At 43.7% G+C, this 19,018-nt stretch overlaps 3 protein-coding genes across 7 annotated transcripts in view; 1 reads left to right on the top strand and 2 right to left on the bottom strand.

Moving 5' to 3' along the window:
• LOC107271755 (lachesin) overlaps positions 1 to 12,870 on the bottom strand; it is a 25,288-nt gene extending 12,418 nt beyond the window's left edge. Inside the window, exons 1-2 of one of the 4 annotated variants that reach the window (XM_025089020.1) lie at positions 12,229 to 12,870; positions 11,128 to 11,199 (exon numbers count right to left, since the gene is read on the bottom strand). The gene's annotated coding sequence lies outside the window, so the exon portion shown is untranslated. Of the gene's footprint in view, positions 1 to 167; positions 515 to 11,127; positions 11,209 to 12,228 lie in introns of those variants that run through there. The other 3 variants (XM_025089021.1, XM_025089019.1, XM_015748132.2) reach the window with 3 other exon arrangements.
• Positions 1,154 to 3,710, top strand: LOC107271756 (hemicentin-2). Its single transcript, XM_015748133.2, has 5 exons — positions 1,154 to 1,767; positions 2,098 to 2,308; positions 2,409 to 2,559; positions 2,649 to 2,797; positions 2,880 to 3,710. The coding sequence occupies exons 1-5, from the start codon at positions 1,555 to 1,557 to the stop codon at positions 2,981 to 2,983; spliced, it is 828 nt and encodes a 275-aa protein (XP_015603619.1). The 5' UTR covers positions 1,154 to 1,554; the 3' UTR covers positions 2,984 to 3,710.
• A 1,094-nt stretch (positions 12,871 to 13,964) lies between the features above and the next one.
• LOC107271754 lies at positions 13,965 to 16,266 on the bottom strand. Of its 2 annotated transcripts, XM_025089026.1 has the most exons (8): positions 16,090 to 16,266; positions 15,719 to 16,010; positions 15,454 to 15,557; positions 15,217 to 15,309; positions 14,949 to 15,095; positions 14,748 to 14,865; positions 14,445 to 14,670; positions 13,965 to 14,234 (listed from the first exon to the last, which is right to left on the bottom strand). In XM_025089026.1, the coding sequence occupies exons 2-8, from the start codon at positions 15,830 to 15,832 to the stop codon at positions 14,071 to 14,073; spliced, it is 966 nt and encodes a 321-aa protein (XP_024944794.1). In that variant the 5' UTR covers positions 15,833 to 16,010; positions 16,090 to 16,266; the 3' UTR covers positions 13,965 to 14,070. The 2 variants fall into 2 exon arrangements, with proteins under 2 accessions (XP_024944794.1, XP_024944793.1); XM_025089025.1 differs by having other exon boundaries at positions 15,719 to 16,266.
• Positions 16,267 to 19,018: the final 2,752 nt, after the last annotated feature.

Below are 19,018 nucleotides of genomic sequence, written 5' to 3'. Positions count from 1 at the left end.
CACCGGGTATACCCGTCCGTCCCCCCGGAAGACACTTTGACGTTAATAGGACACGAAGTAGATACGCCGCATTACCAGACACGCGAACCGACCCCGCCGAAAACTGGATGACAGACGGATTGACGCCCAGGAATAACTGTTCCCTTTACGAGGGGTGATTTACTCACCACCGGAAGTCCACCGAAGAGCCCGATATGTATGATTTAGAGTCGTCGAAAAGCACCAGGACGCCAGGACGACCGGTGGAGCATAACTGTTGCTCCCGGAAGTGCTCGTGGGTCCTGTCGATAGAAATTCCCGAAGGGGGGCTGAGCTGGGTGCCCCGTTCCTTGTACGTCGGAGGATGGAGTCCCTTTGATCAGGATCGCGAATAGAGACGACGGGTCGATCGCTTCGTCAGGGATGAAATCTCTTGGTCCGAATATCACTTTCTCGCACTTCCGTTAACCTCGGGGTAGCTGACGAACGCCAAGGGTGGCCGTGGCGATCGTGCCGATGGCCAAGCCGACTCTTCGACTCGTTTACCCTGATCTGGCTTTCGCGCCTTCGCGCTTTCGCTCCTGCGCAAGCTCAGCGAACGCCAGGCGCAAGCTCAGCTGTAACCATCCCCCCCCTGACCAATCACGCCGTATGACCGATGCACTTTGCGAATAGGAGTTACGCAATCGGAAGAACTATTAGAGAAGTAATTATATACGTAAATGTACATACGGCCAGACATAATAAAGCATCTTATTAAGGTTAATTAGTCGTGCTTGGAATTACGATCGCTCGTCAGGCGCCAGCCCTTAACTTCGGGATACCGAAGCTATAAAAGAGAAATACGTCACCGTTAGTCAGGACTGTAAAATATAACCGAGCAACCGTGAAATAACGAAATTCAAATTAATCGAAAGTTAAAATCGATTTGTGGTATAAAGACGCGGAGACTCCTTGGGTAACAAGGGATTCAAGAATTCCGCCTGATATATCGATAGACGGTAATGCAGCGTGACTGCAATACCGACGCGAGGTACAAGACTCGAGCTCAGCCGATAGAATCCACGATGACGAACTCTTTGAATAAACGGCACCCCCGGACAAGTACGCAGACTCGGGGCGCGTGCGTTTACGAAACGTCGGGACGAATTTTCCTAAGTTCAGTTCGCGAAACAGCGTCGCCGCGACGCGTCGAAAGATCCCGAGACGCGATCCCGAGAAGAAAATAGGAGAACGTACGAGGGCGAAGAGAACAGCCAAGAGAACAATAACAAAAATGAGAATGACGATAACTCGGGGATTCGGGGCACGTTGATCGGGCCGGTGACGATGAGAAAAATCACGTGACCAAAAAAAAAATTTTGTAAAAAAATCGTAATGTCCTCTCGCAGTCGTACCTATCGCAAGAATTCAACGGGACGCTCAGATTCGTTGATGCGTGTGCGTCGCGACGTCCTCGTGCAAGTGTCGCGACGCTTACGTCTTCGCGGACACTCGTGAACGGAAGGATGAGACCGATTAGTCCCGAAACCGTACAGTTAATAATAATGCAAACATACGGCTTCCCATCATAAAATGACACGGTACCACCGTGCCAGCCTGATACTGCTCTTCCTCGGTACGACGTACCTCCTGCGCGCGGAGACGTCGTCGTCCAGGGACGTCCGACTGTCTAGCAAGGATGCGGAGGGTACACGCTTTACCAAGGACACGGTGCAGAACGTGACGACGGTGGTCGGGCAGACGGCGCTATTGCCGTGCCGAGTGAAAAATCTACGCGAACGGACTGTGAGTCCTTGTTACTCGTATGAGAATCATTTGAATTTCAAAAATCTTCAAAGTGCTGCTTGAAGTGTGACGCATAAAGAATAATATTCACTATATAGATATGTATATATTACAGTATATATATATATATATATATATATACATAGTATATATATGTATGATCCAGAATCACCTAGAAGCCACAGGAACAAAAAGATAATAAAATTATATTTTAACGTATGGATATAGCTAAGCACAGGACTCTTGGACCCCGGTAGAATTTCCATAGCCACTGACAAAGAAAAAAAGTCAAAAAAGAGGGAAAAAAACGAAATGATTAAAAATCGACAGGTATCCTGGATGCGAAAGCGTGATCTGCACATCCTGACCTCGATGAGCTTCACGTATACGAGCGACGCCCGATTCGCGGTCCAGCATCCGCAGGACTCCGAGATTTGGGATCTGACGATAAAGTACGTGCAGCCCAGGGACGCGGGTGTCTACGAGTGCCAGGTTAACACGGAGCCCAAGATACACCTGGCAGTAAGCTTGAACATCTTAGGTTGGTTCATGCGGCAAATATATCATCGATCAGAATTTATTGATCAATTATAAGTTTAAGCGTCTGATTTTCATTTTTTCTTTTTTTTTTTCAATTACAGACGTCGCAGCGAAGATCTGGGGTCCTCAGGAGGTGTACGTAAAGAAAGGAAGTACCATAAGTCTGACCTGCACGGTGAATGCCCAAGACGTACCGCCGGGTAACCTGACCTGGTACCACGCTGGTTCCGTGATCGATTTCGATGGACCCAGGTGCGTATGGTTCAGTCACAAAAGGCACCAGCCCATCTCGAGACAAGAGATATTGAGAAAAGTATGACAGATGAACATTTTCCCGACAGAGGTGGCGTCTCCTTGGAAACGGAAAAAACGAAAAGTGGAACGACCAGTAAGCTCCTGGTGACGCGAGCTTTACTCAAGGATAGCGGAAATTACACGTGCTTCTCCAACAGAGCCGTACCCACAAGCGTAACCGTGCACGTTCTGAATGGTAACCCAAAAAAAATTCCTACTAATAAAATTTCCGAAAACAAAATTTCAAAAAAAAAAAAAAAAAATTATAACCATTTAAGGAGAGCACCCTGCAGCCATGCAACACGGTTCCACCGGTCATCCAGACTCCGCGCTGACCCTGATCGCCCTCCTGGCAATCCTGACGACGATAAATCTCGACTGACCGAGAAAGTCGCCCGATTGCAAACAGTGCCCATAAACTGTTTCCTGTATGATAGTGTACGATAATCTGGCGTTCTGCGAGAAATGAAAAATAAAATTAAAAAAACCAAAAAAGCAAAAACTAAAAACGCTTCGGCAAAGCATCGCAGAAGGACGTGACGTCAGCGCTATAAGATTCTTAGTGTACGAACGAGCGTCCAATTTCCGGATGACGTATATGATAAGTACGTGTACGTAGTATTCTGACGTTTCCAGGATATCCCCCTCCCCCCACCACCCCCACGTGTAAACGTAAAGGGCTCGCTCGTGTGCAATTGCGTGAACGTGTGGACACGGGGTGTATCAAGGTGGTTCCTATGGGGATTGGACAGGCGGGAGGGGTCTCATTTCATGCAAATCGACCGCCAGTAAGTCCCCCCATCTCGGCCCTCCTGCATATACATACGGAGTGGGCTTAGGCGTATGTAAATGCATGCGGATGCTGGACAGGACGGTTTGCATCTAATTCGTAACAAGAAGTGGTCCAGGGCGAATGGGCAATACGAATGCGTATGCCGTCGCCAAATCTACCGATTTGAAGGCGACAGAGCAAGCCCTATGCGAGACAAATGAAAGAGACGATTATACATATGTAATGAGAACGATGAGAATTTGTACATAATAAAAGAAAGAAAAAAAAAGTTAATTTAGCCATCAGTGAGTGGAGGAGAAAATGACGCAACTGTAATATCGTACTTCTAATAAAAATTCATTCTTGCGTAATATCGCCTCTCGAAATGCAATTCACGAGACATAATGCACAGCGCACAATGCACCAGAGCCGCACAATGCAGCCATATATAATTTTACGTAAGTGGGCATCAATTGTACGGCATTCGACGAAGCACGAAAATCATGCCTATTGTCAATTACCGGGTAAAATGGTTTTGCTCGATAAACGGAAGACAAGTACCGAGTACCCGCTACAGTGCCGTTATTCCTTTCTTAGACGGTACTATTATATTGCACATTTATTTATTTCCGTTCTTTACGTCCGTCCACGTCTATGGGTAAGGTGGCGACTGGCTCTACTGTATCTCGAACGGTCCCTAAGTGCTTGCGGGGTGTCGCGACAGAGAGATCGAGAATAAGGGCGGAAAGGGTTGAAGTCACATAAGACTGGTAGAAGCAAGTTGAATTATACGAGGAATGCACTATACACGCAAATGCCGGGCTTTATTGAAGAGGCACCCGCGAAAGCCCTTATACAGCCTGTAGGGTCCCACGGGGGGTGTGACTCTCGGTGTGTAAGACGACGAAAGCTGGAACGGGGCAGCGATAAAGACCGATATTCCTTAAGAGGGACCAAAAGCTCCGATAAAAGCTCCAAGTCACGGGATACTCCTGATTCCAAAAGATACGCCGAGCAATCTTCTTGATGTGCTCCTGTTAAATTCATTTTTCTTTTTTTTTTCCCCGTCGGTTCTTACTCGAGCATCACTCAACCCCTGGATACAACGCAGATACAAGACGTTACGGACCCCCTCGGTGCTGGAAGTGTCGCGAACCGAAGTGTCTCGTGCAATTTCAAAAAATTCCATATTCCCGTAAAACACCGTTTAAAAGAGCCACTTCGAGTGGAAATGATTGCGGTGAGCCTGGCTAAGAGGTTTTCGCGCCTGGTTACAAAGACAGGCCCTCCCGTCCTCTCCCGCCGTACAGGAGGGATGAACGAGATAAAGTAAAGAGGAGGACGAGGATGAGCAAGAAAAAAGACAGCTCTGGACGAGACGAGAGTTTTATTGAGTTAACGACAAGTTGGAGGAGCGAGTGAGATGCCAGGACGCTATCCGAGGGAGACGGGTGGACCGGAGAGAAAATCAGCCAGCGTCGTATCGAGTGACGTGGCTGCTTATCCAACCGGTCCAGCCATCCGCTTGAAACTATCGAAAGACATACGAAAGATCGAATTAGCCGATCATCGGAAATTCACTTCCGGTAGGGACTCTGGACCACCCTATTTTTTGTCATCCCTGTTCTTCAGGTATCCTTTCAAACTCAAACTTCTCTAGGTCAACCCTACTGGGGATTCCTCCGAATCGGCAGCGATACCGGAAGTTCGTGATGGTCCGATCGATACCGGATGCTAATAGCTTGGTAGGCCCTGATTGTACTCTTATCGTATTCTATATTGGCGGTGTCATTGCCGATCTGCGCTGTCGGTGGGTTTTCGTTCCTCTTTTTTTTTTCTTCCAATCAAGAATCCACCCCCCATCGATTGCCAAGCAAGGGTACCATATTAATATTTATTAGTTGGCCCAGGAGCAAGAAGACACGGGGTAGCCCACTGGAAGTCGATGATTTATCGCGAAACTTTCGTCCGATTTACGTCGGCGTCGAGAACGACGTCGTCGTCTCCGCGCTGTCATAATGGGCGTCGATTTAAAGTTTAGCAAGGGACAGAGACACGGAGTGAACGAGAGAACGAGAATACCATCAGGCGTCTCGACGTCCCCGACGCCCCCAGGGATAACCGCGTAGTGCGAATTCCGTATCGATTAATCGGCACCGTTAATTGCTCTGCCAAGAGCGGAACAAGTATGGAGCCATGTCAGGGAAGAGCTAAAAATAAGGAAATGTAAAAAAAAAAAAAATTCAAACCCCAAAAAAAAAGAGATCGTCGTACGGATTGGGTCAAAATAGAAAAAGTGAAGAAAATGGATTAAAAAAGAAAGAAAGAAAAAAAAGAAGAAGAGGAATCAGGAAGAAACCAACAGCAGGAAAACTCATTTGGAGCCTCGAAAGATTTTCCCCGATAATTTCATTAAACGAAACTCAAAGTCACCGTTAATGACCCGCTGGGAAATTGCGTGCTCATTAAATTAATGACCGTGGGTAGCACCTGATCAAATTTTTGACACGGACCCACGCCCAACTCTCTTAACTACCGTCATACGGTAAATCATAAAAATTCAGTAATGACCGGAGGAGTGCGAAGTTGGGGCAGCAAGATAATAAATTAGAAATACGTTAACCGCAAGGCTAACGGAGAAGTAAAGGGAAGAGCAAATAAGGAATATCCCGTGAGGAAGGGCAAAGAAGGAAGCGGGGAAAATTCTAATTTTCCACGGGCGGCTTTACGTGGCTTGAGATACTGTACGCGGAAAATCAAGAGAAATGGCGACGTTTACGCGGGACGAATTGAAAAGCCCAATAGCCGGGATATATCAGAGTTACCCGAAAGCAATTGCGGCCAGTCCTTTCAGCCTCCGGGCTCCCATGCGCGAGATCCTTCAACTTTCGAAGCATGCAGTAATACCAAACAAATCTGAGGTACGAGAGCATCTGAATATTCCGCCAGGAAAGTAGTTCGATTTTAAAGTAAAAAAAAAAAGGGTAAAAAGATCAATAGCGTAAAAACGTGATAAAGTGCTGCCAATGAATTTCCGAAATTTTTTAAGCCTTCGATCCAAAAATAATCTACGGCGAACAGAGATACGCGGCGCAGCCCGTATATATCCTGTAAACAAAGGAAACAGGTGTCAGGTTGTAATCGAGGCTCTTTATTAAAAAATTTTTTCGTTACTTCGACAATCCGGCACAACTGTTATTGACAACGGCCTCCATAAAGCGTGTAAAAGCTCACGGACTAGCGGAGAACAAGTTCAAAGGAATGGATGCCAGCCGATGTACAGCCAAGTTCCGTAGGTAACTGCCGCGCCGATAAAAAGTGGCTGACAAGAGGCGAAAGAGTGCTGGTGAGAAAGAGCGAGAGAAGGAAGACAAGTAGTACGAAAAAAAAAAGGACGGTAGAGAGTCTGATGGTAAAAGTTGGGCGCGATGTCGGCACATAAATTCCCGAGGAGTAGAAAAGCTCGAAAGGAAAGAAATAAAAGGAAAGCCAAAAGCGCAGGACACCGAACAAAACGTAGTTAGCGTGGAAAGGTGAAAAAAATATGTATAAAAAAAATATAAAAAAAAAATCCCCCAAAAAACCGCCACGAGTATGAGACACTAAAACGTATTTAAAAAAAAAAAAAATTTTAAATACGCGACGACTTATTAAATCACTCCGCGACAACGAAATAGCGTGTATCGCATCGAGACTTCCCTTTGAGCCTTTCATCTTTCTTCCCAGCCTAAAGAAACCAGACCTGGTACAGACGGACGAAGCAACTTCGATACGTTCTCGCTCGACCGATCAGAGGGGCGCGAGAACAAAGCGAAAAACAAATAAGCACGTCCCTGGCGATGCGAAGCAAGCTTCGATATTCCTGATAAAACATACTCGACCGTAGTTCATTCTAGTTTAATAAAATGATCCCCCTGGTGATCCGTCCAGCCAAAATATCAACCCCGTAAGCATATAGCGGCGCCTCCAGAACTTTGGCAGAGCGCGGATCCGCTTCAAAGTGGGTGAGGAGCTCGAGGGTGGGTGTAAACGGGCGAAGGCAAAGGGAAGGACAGACGGGGAAACGATGCGAATCGCGAGAATACCAAGAGACCCAGAGAAATCAAACGCTCGGATTAAACTCGGCAAGCCGTAGCTTAAGCAAGGTGCTTTCGGGTGAAAAGGTCGGTAGGATTTCGCGACCAAAGCATCATCCGTTAAGCTCACGAGAAGAAGGAGAAGTGTATTGGGATGCTGTGTTACGCTGTGTGTCTCAAACGGATGCATACCTCCCACCTCCCCCTTACGAAGGGACGATCGCGAGCAAACGGAAACGAAGGGGATAGATACACGTGGTGTTGAGAGGTGTAGCTGCACGTCGTTCCTAGTTTACAGGGGAAAGGGGGGGCGACTACCAAATGGAGGGGCGGGGATCGGCAATTCAGCCAGGAAATTTCTGGGTGCGTTAAGGAGGGATAAGGCAGGACCATTTTCCGATATCCAATAACGGAATCCTCCGACCATGCTCGGACTGTTCTAACCGAGCAAAGTTATACCTTTGTGTAGGGAGAGTATACGAAAGGGGGTAGGAATGAAGAGGGGGGAAGGGGGTATTCGAAGGGACAGTGGAGTGGTGTGAGCGAGAGGAAGAGGGACAGAGATAGAGGCGGAGGAGAAACTTGGGAGCAGGGGGAGAGGGTGAAGGGCGGGAGGAGGTCGCATTGAGTCGGTGACAGCCAGAGCGAAACGTGAACGGAATTGCAAAGTCAAAACGAGCGAAAACCCACATTTATATTCTCGGGGAAATGGCCGACCAGTCAGCTTCGACTATTTGGGAATAAGTTTCATGCGCCGGATAGCCCCCCCCCGCGCCCTTCCCCACCACCCGCCACGGTATCGTCACTAATTACTCTTGTGGGAAAATACAAGTTTAACGATTACCACTTCTTTTAAAGATTACCTTAACACGGCGAATAGTTAGTTTGTTTCAGGTAACTTGTGGGGGTACATCGAGCAGACGGGAAATTAGTTTGAGATATAAAAGGTATATGGGAATTCACTATCGGCGAGATAGTGTGTAATCCTCGTTAGGAAGTTTCTTGCTGGTTGGTGGAGGTTATTGTGGCTAAGAAATGCGTGAGGGGGATGCATAAGTGGGATGCACTTAGAAAGTTGCATGTGCAACGCCGCGACGCTACTGGGAAATCCACTGGAAGATTATTACGTGAGGGGCGCATGAGGAATGCGAATCAGATAGAAGTTAGACAAGATGCACTGGGATGCTGATAAGAATCCCATACGACTGGAACAAGTACCTCCGCCTTGTCTGGGAAGAAATTAGGGTAGTATTCATAGATAGTCAGTTCTATCGTCTGTACGATCCTAAGTCCTCTGTCACGTATTACTACGGTGTTTATCGTCTTCGTCTTCGTTTCGAGCACTGACTATGAATAAGAGTCCAGGAAGTTCGCCCCCCCCATAATTCGAAAATTCCGATTTCGTTGTTTGTTCTGAGTTGTTCTACGTTTGTTCTATATTGTTCCAGAAAAACAAGTTTCTCCATTGAAATTTGTAGCGGTGATGCGCAAAAAACAGTTTCTTACCGGAACCCCCCGTTTACGGAAAATCAAAGTTTTTTTTGTTGCTCCAGCTTGTTCTAGATACGTAAAACCAGGGAACACTGGAAAAGCTGAGGAGGACTAACGCTCTCAGAAAAGCATGTGGATATAGGACCATTTGGAACGATTTCCAGGTTGTTCCAGGATGATCAGGTAGGACAGACACGTAAAACCAGGGAAACACTGGAAAAGCTGAGGAGGACTAACGCTCTCAGAAAAGCATGTGGATATAGGACCATTTCGAACGATTTCCAGGTTGTTCCAGGTTGTTCCAGGATGATCAGGTAGGACAGACACGTAAAACCAGGGAAACACTGGAAAAGCTGAGGAGGACTAACGCTATCAGAATAGCATGTGGACATAGGACCATTTGGAACGATTTCCAGGTTATTCCAGGTTGTTCCAGCTTGTTCTAGATACGTAAAACCAGGGAAACAATGGAAAAGCTGAGAAGAACGAACGCTCTCAGAATCGCATGTGGATATAGGACCATTTCGAACGATTTCCAGGTTGTTCCAGGTTGTTCCAGGTTGTTCCAGGTTGTTCCAGGTTGTTCCAGGTTGTTCCAGGTTGTTCCAGCTTGTTCTAGATACGTAAAACCAGGGAAACAATGGAAAAGCTGAGAAGAACGAACGCTCTCAGAATCGCATGTGGATATAGGACCATTTCGAACGATTTCCAGGTTATTCCAGGTTGTTCCAGCTTGTTCTAGGTTTTCATAGGTTTTTCGGGTTTTTGTAGGTTTTTGTAGGTTTTTGTAGGTTTACGTAGGTTTTTGTAGGTTTTCGTAGGTTTTCGTAGGTTGTCCTAGGTTGCTCCAGGTTGTTCCAGGATGATCAGGTAGGACAGACACGTAAAACCAGGGAAACACTAGAAAAGCTGACGAGGACGAACGCTCTGAGAATCGCATGTGGATATAGGACCATTTCAAACGATTTCCAGGTTATTCCAGCATGTTCTAGGTTGTTCTAGGTTTTTATAGGTTGTTTTAGGTTTTCCTAGGTTTTCCTAGGTTCTGGGTCTATCGATGATTGTTCTAGATTTGTATAGCGATCGGATAATAGCAACTAACTTAGAACAATGTAGAACAAGTTTCGAAATCGGAACTATACAATGTAGAACGATTTTATATGAAAAAAAACGTTTTTTTGATCCCATTCGTGTATTCTTCACTTAGCGGTACTAATATTTTGGAACAATATTTAGAACAACTAGAACAACTTGGAACAACTAAAAAACGTTTGATTTTCCATAAATGGGGGGTTCCGGTAAAAAACTGTGTTTCCCGCCTCACCGCTACAAATTTCAATTGAGAAACTAGTTTTTCTGGAACATTATAGAACAAACTTAGAACAACCCAGAACAAACAACGGAACCAGAATTTTCGAGTTATGGGGGGCTCACTTCCCAGACCCTATGAATAAGGGCCTTAGCGATGTCTTCCTGACGTTGAGAATATGGTGCTGGGATCTCAAACATTGTGGCGGGAAAATTAAATAGGTTCGGTGCTGCGAAGTACAGTCCTCGACGTACATGGTATGAGGAATGGTGAAGGGTAGGGATCACTTTGAATTTCCATAAACTTCATGAAAGTGTAATCAGTCGTTGAGTCGTTGATAATAAAATGTACCTGAGACATTTGAGCGATCAGCGTAAGTAAATGAAGAATATAATATGAACTAGGAACGAAGTTGATCGTGAATCTCGTGGAAATGAGAAATATTCCGTTACGATTTGAACAAGAAGGAACAGACGGGTAAATTAAGATTGATAAACTGATACGAGCTTACACAGAGGATAGTAATTAGCGGGTTCTATTATGACGCAATTGCATTATTGCACTGGGCAAATTTTACAAAGGATGTACGTCTAGCGTAGGGATAAAAGATTTTAGCCGTCGGATTACATTGGATGCTCAGGTTACCGGATGTTTTGTTGTACTGTGTAAGGAAGTTGAAGGATAAATAATTGAATAAAAAGTACAGTTATCAGTAAAAGATAAAGAAAGATAATATTGTACCCAGGTGCAACAAGATTGGTATGAAAATATCATGAATATTCATATAGTGTGTAAAATAATAAATTAACAAAATAGATCAATTTGAATAGCCTGCGATTCTTTAAAAAGAATCGCAAATCAAATATTTATCCTCTTACCATTAACGTCTTCAGCTTGCAGCCTCTTCTTCATGACGCTCCCAGAATGATCTCTCGACGACCTGTGGAACGCTTGAAGAGATTTCTTACCGGAAATAAAAGAAAGCGAATGAACACACGTCGGCAATGTGTAAAAAAGGAAAGCAAAAAAGTAGATCAATAAAGGTAGAGAGACAGATAGATAATAGAAAAATCAATAATCTTTCTTAATTCGAATTCCAATAAATTTCAAAGGATAACAAAATTCAAAATTTCTTTCTCAAACACAGTGGAAGATGCTCTATATTAAACTTATTTACATATAACTTGGCATTCATTCCAGAATAAACTGACTTACCTCCATAGCTGTATTTTAATTAAAAATCCAACAACACAAGAAAGCTAAGTCCATATATCCACACAGTCAATCAAAATGATTCAGACATATTAAAGAAATAATAAGATTTGCTAAAGTATTCCAAGGTTCATCGTATGACACCTTTAAGAATTGCTATTCTTACCCTACAACTCGAAAAACCGTGCGTTTTACTCACCGAACGAAGCTGAAAACATTATATTCTAAATCGAATTAAATTTGAATTTTTTACGGTCTAGCGATTTTAATGCATTTAAACGACAGTATGTACCAAATGAAGTTAATTAAAGAGATAATACAGACTCTACACGAGGACTGGAGCTAGAGGAGTTTGTCCTCATTTCCACAGAACAAAGAAAATAATGCTTCAATAAACCCTATGTCTTTATTCGCGTCCAGTCGAATAACCTACAAAATGCACATTAGAATTTCATCCTCCGAACAAAGAACTTCCCGACATTTCTTTTTGCTTGTCATACCGCATCTACAGAAATAAAAATGAACCAGGCTTTATAAAAAAATTCATCATCGATTTTCAGTACAGTTTTTCTTTTAATCACCGCAGAGCAAGAAGAATTTGAACCTGATCTAATAATTTTAATTAACAAGAATATCATTTGCGAACCAACGCAATCAAGATTGATTCTACGAATTTATTAAATTAATTACAACTGATACCCGTGCCACTTCGGATCTTTCATCAGACGGCATTATCAGGTATCACAGGAATTGAAAAATCTACTTACCATTCGCGGATTCCCAATGACAAGTCGATAGCTGCTCAATCAATTTATCTTTGGCCATAAAGATTCAGCTCACAGCTGGATTCCATTACTTCCTTTAACTCTCTCTCTCTCTCTCTCTCCCTCTTTCGCCCTACACAATTTTAGCTGGTCTTGGAACAGCATGTTGAAATTTCACAATGTAAAGTTGACTTTGCACGGTAGAAGCACACAAAGTTTCACGACGCGTATCGCATGTATCATTTGCCCGGAATAATGTCAAAGACAATAGAACACAGTTCCCCTCGTAACCGCTATTAACAGTGGTATTACTAATCCTACCGTTGTTACTACACAATTATTCCGGCACTGGCTAAAACATAGACTTGAGCAACGTGAATAGATTAAAAAGCAAGAGAAATCAATGAGCAAACGAGAGGAATGTGAAAATAAAGACAATGAGATCAGGGGACGCCATTGTAATCGTGTAAGTTCATTATGGAATATCTCGATTCATGTCTAACCTATGAAACTCACAACACACGTTACTTATTACACTTGTCACTGGCAATAATCTGTTAACACTTTTTGACTACGATTATTAAAACGAACACTAATTACTTAAGATTTATTGAGGAACTTTACACGACGCAACTACCGGACGAATGATCGTAGCGCCGATGACAGCGAGCGAGTAAGTCGGACAATGGCGTCGTGAAAGTGAAATATACAGAACTTGCATCCTTACAATAAAATTAAATATTTGGTAACTTGTAAATCTTACGGGTATGTTTCTCGTAACATCCCACGTAATATTTTTACGTATAATATGAGAATGCAGCCACTCAGTACAGATAAATGTGAAAAACTTTATGGCGCGTAAAACTTTCGAAGTTCCGCGCATCTCTATTGCGCATAAATAGAAAAATGGATGACTGCAATGCTCGTGGCGCCTCGGAAAACCGTTTAAATATTTAATTTTTCTTCTTGTACAAAAAGCAAATACATTTACTATTAATTTTTCACTGTGACGCATCGCCATATTGTACTTTTTCGTCTTCATTGCCTCAAATTCGTAATATTCGCAGACCAGAAATACAGAGTTGATAACTCATATCCATTCTTTAAGTGTCGTCGAGCGTTATCTCCTATATTCTAAAATGTCGTTGAGAAATAAAAGAATAGTGAGGGTTTAGCAGGTCTCCAGCGAATGGCGTAGTCTGACTTTGAGGATGCTGCCGAGTTTCGTTGCCAAGCTGGCCATCCGGCGAGAAGTTATTTGGCCGCATTCCCAACATTCGAGCATCTCCAGTATCTCTTCTCGAAAGCGAGAGAGCTAACAAGACACAGTTAGAGAATGAGACAAAGAAAGAGAGACACAGAGGACAAAGATAACGAGAGAGAAACAGAGAAGGTATGTCTCAGCCCGTATTAATTTGCTTGCCACGCGTATCCGCGAAACTTTGATTCCAGCCACGTCGAATTTACTATAGGAGACGCCATAGTTCGTTAAGTTTATTAGCGAGAACCTCAAGAGTCGACATTCTGGCTTTAAATATTATTCGATCACCATAACCTCAACTGAATTTGCAATTCTCAGATGTTTCACTCTACTGCCCTCGCCCATACCATACAAATTATCATTTTATATTCGGCTTTTCCCATATCCCCGTAATATAATGCATACGTATTCTCCAGACTATCTAAAACATACAAGTAGATATAGGTCGATCAGAGAATGCCAAAACCTTCTTCTGTTTCTTTATTTATTTTGTGAGTCAGACGGGACAGAGCAGTAAAACAGATAGCAGACGTTTGCATTACGTATGCATAAACTTCTATATGTCTCCTACTTTGAGAATCTTATCAAGATTTTCCATAGGTCTTTGGTCTGGCCAGCCTTCTTATACGTGGCGGACATCTGGCTTTTAGCGCCTGCCTTGGTACACTAAAGGCATCTTCCTTAAGGTCAGTTTCCACACCAGCGGGTCTCACTGCTGGCTTCGCCAAGATTATCGTCCTAGGTGAAGCTGCAATATTCAAGAAGGATCAGGAATAACTAAGGCCCTATATGACACATGGGAATGTATCGATACGAGGCTTTGAGCTATCATGCTAATGACCCTCATTGAATTCTCATTAGCAAAGACTACCGAGGAATTTATTGACGAAATTGAACTTGCTGCCAGGATTAGCTGTACTATTTAGCTACGAGCTGTATTTCCTAATATACTTAGTACCGACTGCTTTGACTGCTGCTGGCGATACGGCTCCAGGTATTTTAGGAGGTATGTACTCGGGTGGATTTTTTTTGAAAGCAATTTCTTTGATTCTTTTTGTGATCACGTAGGTCAGCGCACTTGGTGGCACCTTGAAAGGATCCCTTGACTCTGGCGAGTCCTTTGTTACTGGCATTGAGAGAAACTCTACTCTTGTTGGATCAAACTTTCTCCACTTTCCACGAGTCTAATCGAATCGAGACACAGGTATACATATCTGAAGTAAATAAAAGAACGTTGAATAGACAATGGCAATTGCCTTACATGAACTCTCGGAGTGGGTATTGGTTTCGGTTCAGCCAATCGTTTCAAAACCTCCTTATGTCTCGTCCAATCCTCCGGTTTAGAGAGAGCCATATGCAATTTTTTTCTCTGCTTCGCTCTGAATAAAATACAAAATTTATACAAACTTATATCATAATTCAGAATATATTATACATAAATATTCCCTTGAATTGCCATTACTCTCTTGCCGCTCGTTGTCTCGCCAGTGCATTGCACAGCATCCTGTATTTCTGATACCGTGAATTATGAATTCGGGACAATAAGTCTTTGATGATTATAGTCATTGTCTTATTGCCAGTAGCGAATGTCTTCGTGGCTACGACTATGCTTTAAAATAAAAAAGAGTCATACAGCCAATATACAATTTATTAAAATGAATCAAGAATCATGAACTGGCAATTTTACCTCAGAAAGGCTAACTGTCATTCGAGTGATTGCAGATTTTTACCTTCTTTTTGGTAACGCCAAGTCCACAGTCCTCTTGCTGGTCTGAGCGTTAAGGGTCTTGGGGTGAATCCTGGGATATCCGGTCGCTGCTTTCCTAACGCCAAGAGGGGAATAGAGGAGATGGAAGGAGGACAGGTGGAGGGATAAGAGGATAGGAAGAAAAGAAGGTCCAAGGAAATTATGAACTCTCTTTTGTAAGAAGGGTCTCTTGTTGGATGCTGAAGGAGCAATCTCTTACGTGGGATCAAACTTCTTGTTGACGTTCCTCGGTTGAGACATGATCTTTATTCTCTTGGAGGGCCGACACTTTAGGGCAGCCCGTGGAACCACAAAGGCAGATGTCTAAATCGTGTCGAGCATCGTCGAGAGCGAAAGAAGAGAAAAAAAAAAGGGAAATCAGTCTACTACTTCACCCTTGTCGTAATAGATCCTAATTCTGATTTACAGATGGCAGCAAGACTAGTGGCTAATTCCAATTGTAAAGAAGGGTTATAAGATCTCACCAAAATATTTCTGTCGCCTTTCTGAACCCGCCGCAAATTTGGACGTGCAAGTCGCGCAATGTGTTGGTGATGCGACAGATGCGCAAGAGCGTATTTCACTCTCTTCGACAGCATCCTCTATTTTCCAGCTCTCTCTCTCTCTCTCTCTCTCTCTCTCTCTCTCTCTCTCTCTCTCTCTCTCTCTCGCTCTCTCTTCACCTTTACTCCCTTGATTATTCCCCACTGTAATTTAACTGACGTAGATCCTGATCGTCCCTCTCGCTCTCTCCTCCGCTCCTTCGCTCCTTTATCCCTAGACTCCGTTACTCCGTTACTCCGTATTCCTTAATCCTCGAGACATTCCCCCAGTACTAACAGCCCTTGAGACCTACGACCATCTTACTCCTGCTTCACTCAGCTTCGCTATCCGCCACCGCAAGTTGCATCCACAGACTTGCTAATTTATCGCAATTCTCTCACTGGGAATTTCGCAATTTACTGTATCCAAGTCCACGTGATGCTTTACTCCTTTTTTGGTTAGCTCTTGTCTTTTTTTATCTCCGTTCCTTTTTTCTTTATTCCTCTCAAATTTCACGCCGATCAAGTTATCTCGACTCCAAAGGAAACACGTGAATTAGCTTGTTATCCTGAGAAATGTTTGCGGCTAGTCACTTCAAAGTGTCGAGGGTCATGGAACGAAGTGGCCCGGGGGGAGGAATCGGGATAAGGATAAGAACGCTTGAACCTCCTCAGATCACTTTTTCTCTTCTCTTTTTCAGTTCTTCCTCCCTCTTCCGGATGAGGCATCAGCCGACAACCGACTCGGCAATAAATGATTATTTTCCAAGCGGATGAGTTCGGATCAGAACCTAAATGATCTTGTCGGTAGATACTTGGAATTGTCGGAATTTCGGATGGCTCGTGATCACTCCTAATAGAGGCTGCCAAGGCGACGTTTCCTGGGCTAAGGAAAAGGAGGGCGAAGAAGAAGAAGAAGAAGAAGATAAAGGAAATGAGTGAGATATCTCCTACCCTTATAATTCGGATGAAGAATTGGTCCTGGAGCCTGAGGCAACGGATGATACGTCACTGTGCCATCGAAACGACTAAACGATTAGTCAGTAGAGGATCTCCTGGACGACGCCGAAGACGACTTCGAGGACGTCGACTTTAACGTTTACTTCGTCGAGGTAGGTAACGAACTCTTCTCCCGAACGATCTTCCTTACTGAACATCGTTTCTCCAAGTTCCTGACAATGGATGAAAGGAGTTTAATGGGAGTAATCGTTACGGGACCTTTTTTATTTTTTAACCTTTAAACCCTTTGCCATGACCCTTGACTCTTCTTCCTTTCAGCCCTGCGGCACACGAGAACCGACGGAAAATTCGAAAAGAAGTTTCTTTTCGATTTCACCCCTGATGACTCTGACCAAAATTTTGGATATAAAAATTTCTATCCTGAATCTAACTGGAGTACGAGCTTTCCATGCAAATTTTAGCCTGGTTATGCAAACAGTATACGTTATCCTCTTAACGATCAATTAATCCACTAGATTAAATGGTATCGTTAATGGCCAATGTACTTCGATAGGACCAAAGTAGTTTTTAGATCGATCGAATATTACTATCATATATATATACCGAATGAGTTATCCTAGACTCCGAATTTAGGGGGAGCCTCCGCATATATTAGGCTTGCTATCCTCTAATCAGATTACCTTCGCCCTTCGGTTAGGGTGAGATTGACACAACTTTGATGACTCCGTAAGCGAGTCATTCATAAGAAGTTACGATCAATTGTGGACAGAGAGCCGAGTGAACTATTCGAATAGAAAACTGTCGTGCGGATCAGACATGTTTATAATACGATATCAGGAACACGTTGCCTGTAAATGCTGCTACGTTTGTACTATTTTTGTATATAATATTCATTAATATTGTATGTTCTACCACGGGTCAATATTTCATACGAAATTATGAATCTGGCCACAGTGTATAAGAACAGTCGAGGGAAAAAAAAATTGGCATTTCGATGCTTTTACTGTCACCGTAAGAAAATCGATATACGGTTATGGACCACGGAGACTGAAGTTGGCTGCGTGTGTAGCAATAATCGTTAAAGTTGTACGTGTCCCTCCAGTAGGACTGTCTCTGGTTTAGGGAGGAGATCCTAGTCTCGCGGGACACCTGTCACCAGGCGAAAGGATCTTAGCTAAGGGGAAGCCGCGAGTAGAATAAAGCAAGGCGAAGTTCAGTCGAATGGAATAACGAAACGGCGAGTCGTTAGTGCTCGTGGAGGTTTGTGATTTTTAGCCAGGAATTTCGTTTATCGGGAATTGCCTGACAATTCGAGAGACGCATTAATTTCGATAATAACGGCGGATCGAAGACTCGGAGAGACAGGTTGGGATTACCTTGAAGTCTCTCGCGGAGTTTCGTTGATCTTCGTGCGTCTTCGATTGGACTTGAGTGACTGGAGTTAAAGCGGAAGTCGAGGAAGCTGATAAAGTAACGGCAGATCGCGAAGGGAAAGATGCGGAGAGAGACTTTCCCGTGGAATAATTTGAAATGGAAGAAAAATATTATTCCTTCGAATTCCTTTTATCGAAGGATCTACTTTTTCCGGGTTAATATCTTCGGCCTCTTGGTACTTGGTACAAGGACGAGAGTAAAGCTGGAAAAGCGAAATGGCGTAGGTCAAAGAGAAATTGTAAGAGAAGTTTGATATACCAATGTAAAGTGGAAAGGTATTATATACGTGGCAGAATATAATAGGAAAGAAACGTAGCCAAGCAAGGATGCTGGGATCATAAGCAATTATCGAGATGGATCTGTGAGTTGGAAGTTACCATAGGTGGGAACTTTCACGAGGAGCTTCAAAGCTCTTTAAGCCCTCAAGAAATTTCGGGATTACAGATTCGCACGGTATTAAAACTTTAGAAATCTCACTCGTTTTACACGAGGCACTGGACGTTATCGTGGACCAACATTTCATGGGAGTATATCAAAGTGTATATTATGTTTATAGATTAAAATTTATTTTATTTTCATCGTCGACGCATAGGGCTGCGTATATCGGTATTACGTAACGAGGGGTCAATTCAGAAATGAGCAATCTAGCCGAGGAGCCAGTTAAATATACGAAGAGAGTAAGAGAGAGGGAGGACGGAGGAGAGAGAGAGACAAAGAGAATCCGATCGATCGCAAGAAATTAGCCATATATCCAAGAAGAAGGAAATACTCTTTTTATAGGGCTGGAAGATTTGGGGACGGGGGGGGGGGGGGGGGGGGGAGGGGGGGGGGGGGGAAATTTTTTTTTTT

Source organism: Cephus cinctus, unplaced genomic scaffold (assembly GCF_000341935.2).
Source record: "Cephus cinctus unplaced genomic scaffold, Ccin1 Ccin1_scaffold1042, whole genome shotgun sequence".
NCBI lineage: Eukaryota > Metazoa > Arthropoda > Insecta > Hymenoptera > Cephidae > Cephus > Cephus cinctus.
This window is presented reverse-complemented; position numbering and strand designations above follow the sequence as displayed.

Bases quoted from the DNA above. Each gene is read 5' to 3' on its own strand.
- LOC107271756 (XM_015748133.2), top strand. From the start codon at position 1,555: ATGACACGGTACCACCGTGCCAGCCTGATACTGCTCTTCCTCGGTACG. The intron at 2,309-2,408 runs GTTGGTTCATGC...TTTCAATTACAG, and splicing joins AGTAAGCTTGAACATCTTAG to ACGTCGCAGCGAAGATCTGG. The intron at 2,798-2,879 runs GTAACCCAAAAA...TAACCATTTAAG, and splicing joins AACCGTGCACGTTCTGAATG to GAGAGCACCCTGCAGCCATG.
- LOC107271754 (XM_025089025.1), bottom strand. From the start codon at position 15,832: ATGCTGTCGAAGAGAGTGAAATACGCTCTTGCGCATCTGTCGCATCAC. The intron at 15,096-15,216 runs GTAAAAATCTGC...TTTATTTTAAAG, and splicing joins TTGGCGTTACCAAAAAGAAG to CATAGTCGTAGCCACGAAGA. The intron at 14,671-14,747 runs GTAAGGCAATTG...CGATTCGATTAG, and splicing joins TACCCACTCCGAGAGTTCAT to ACTCGTGGAAAGTGGAGAAA.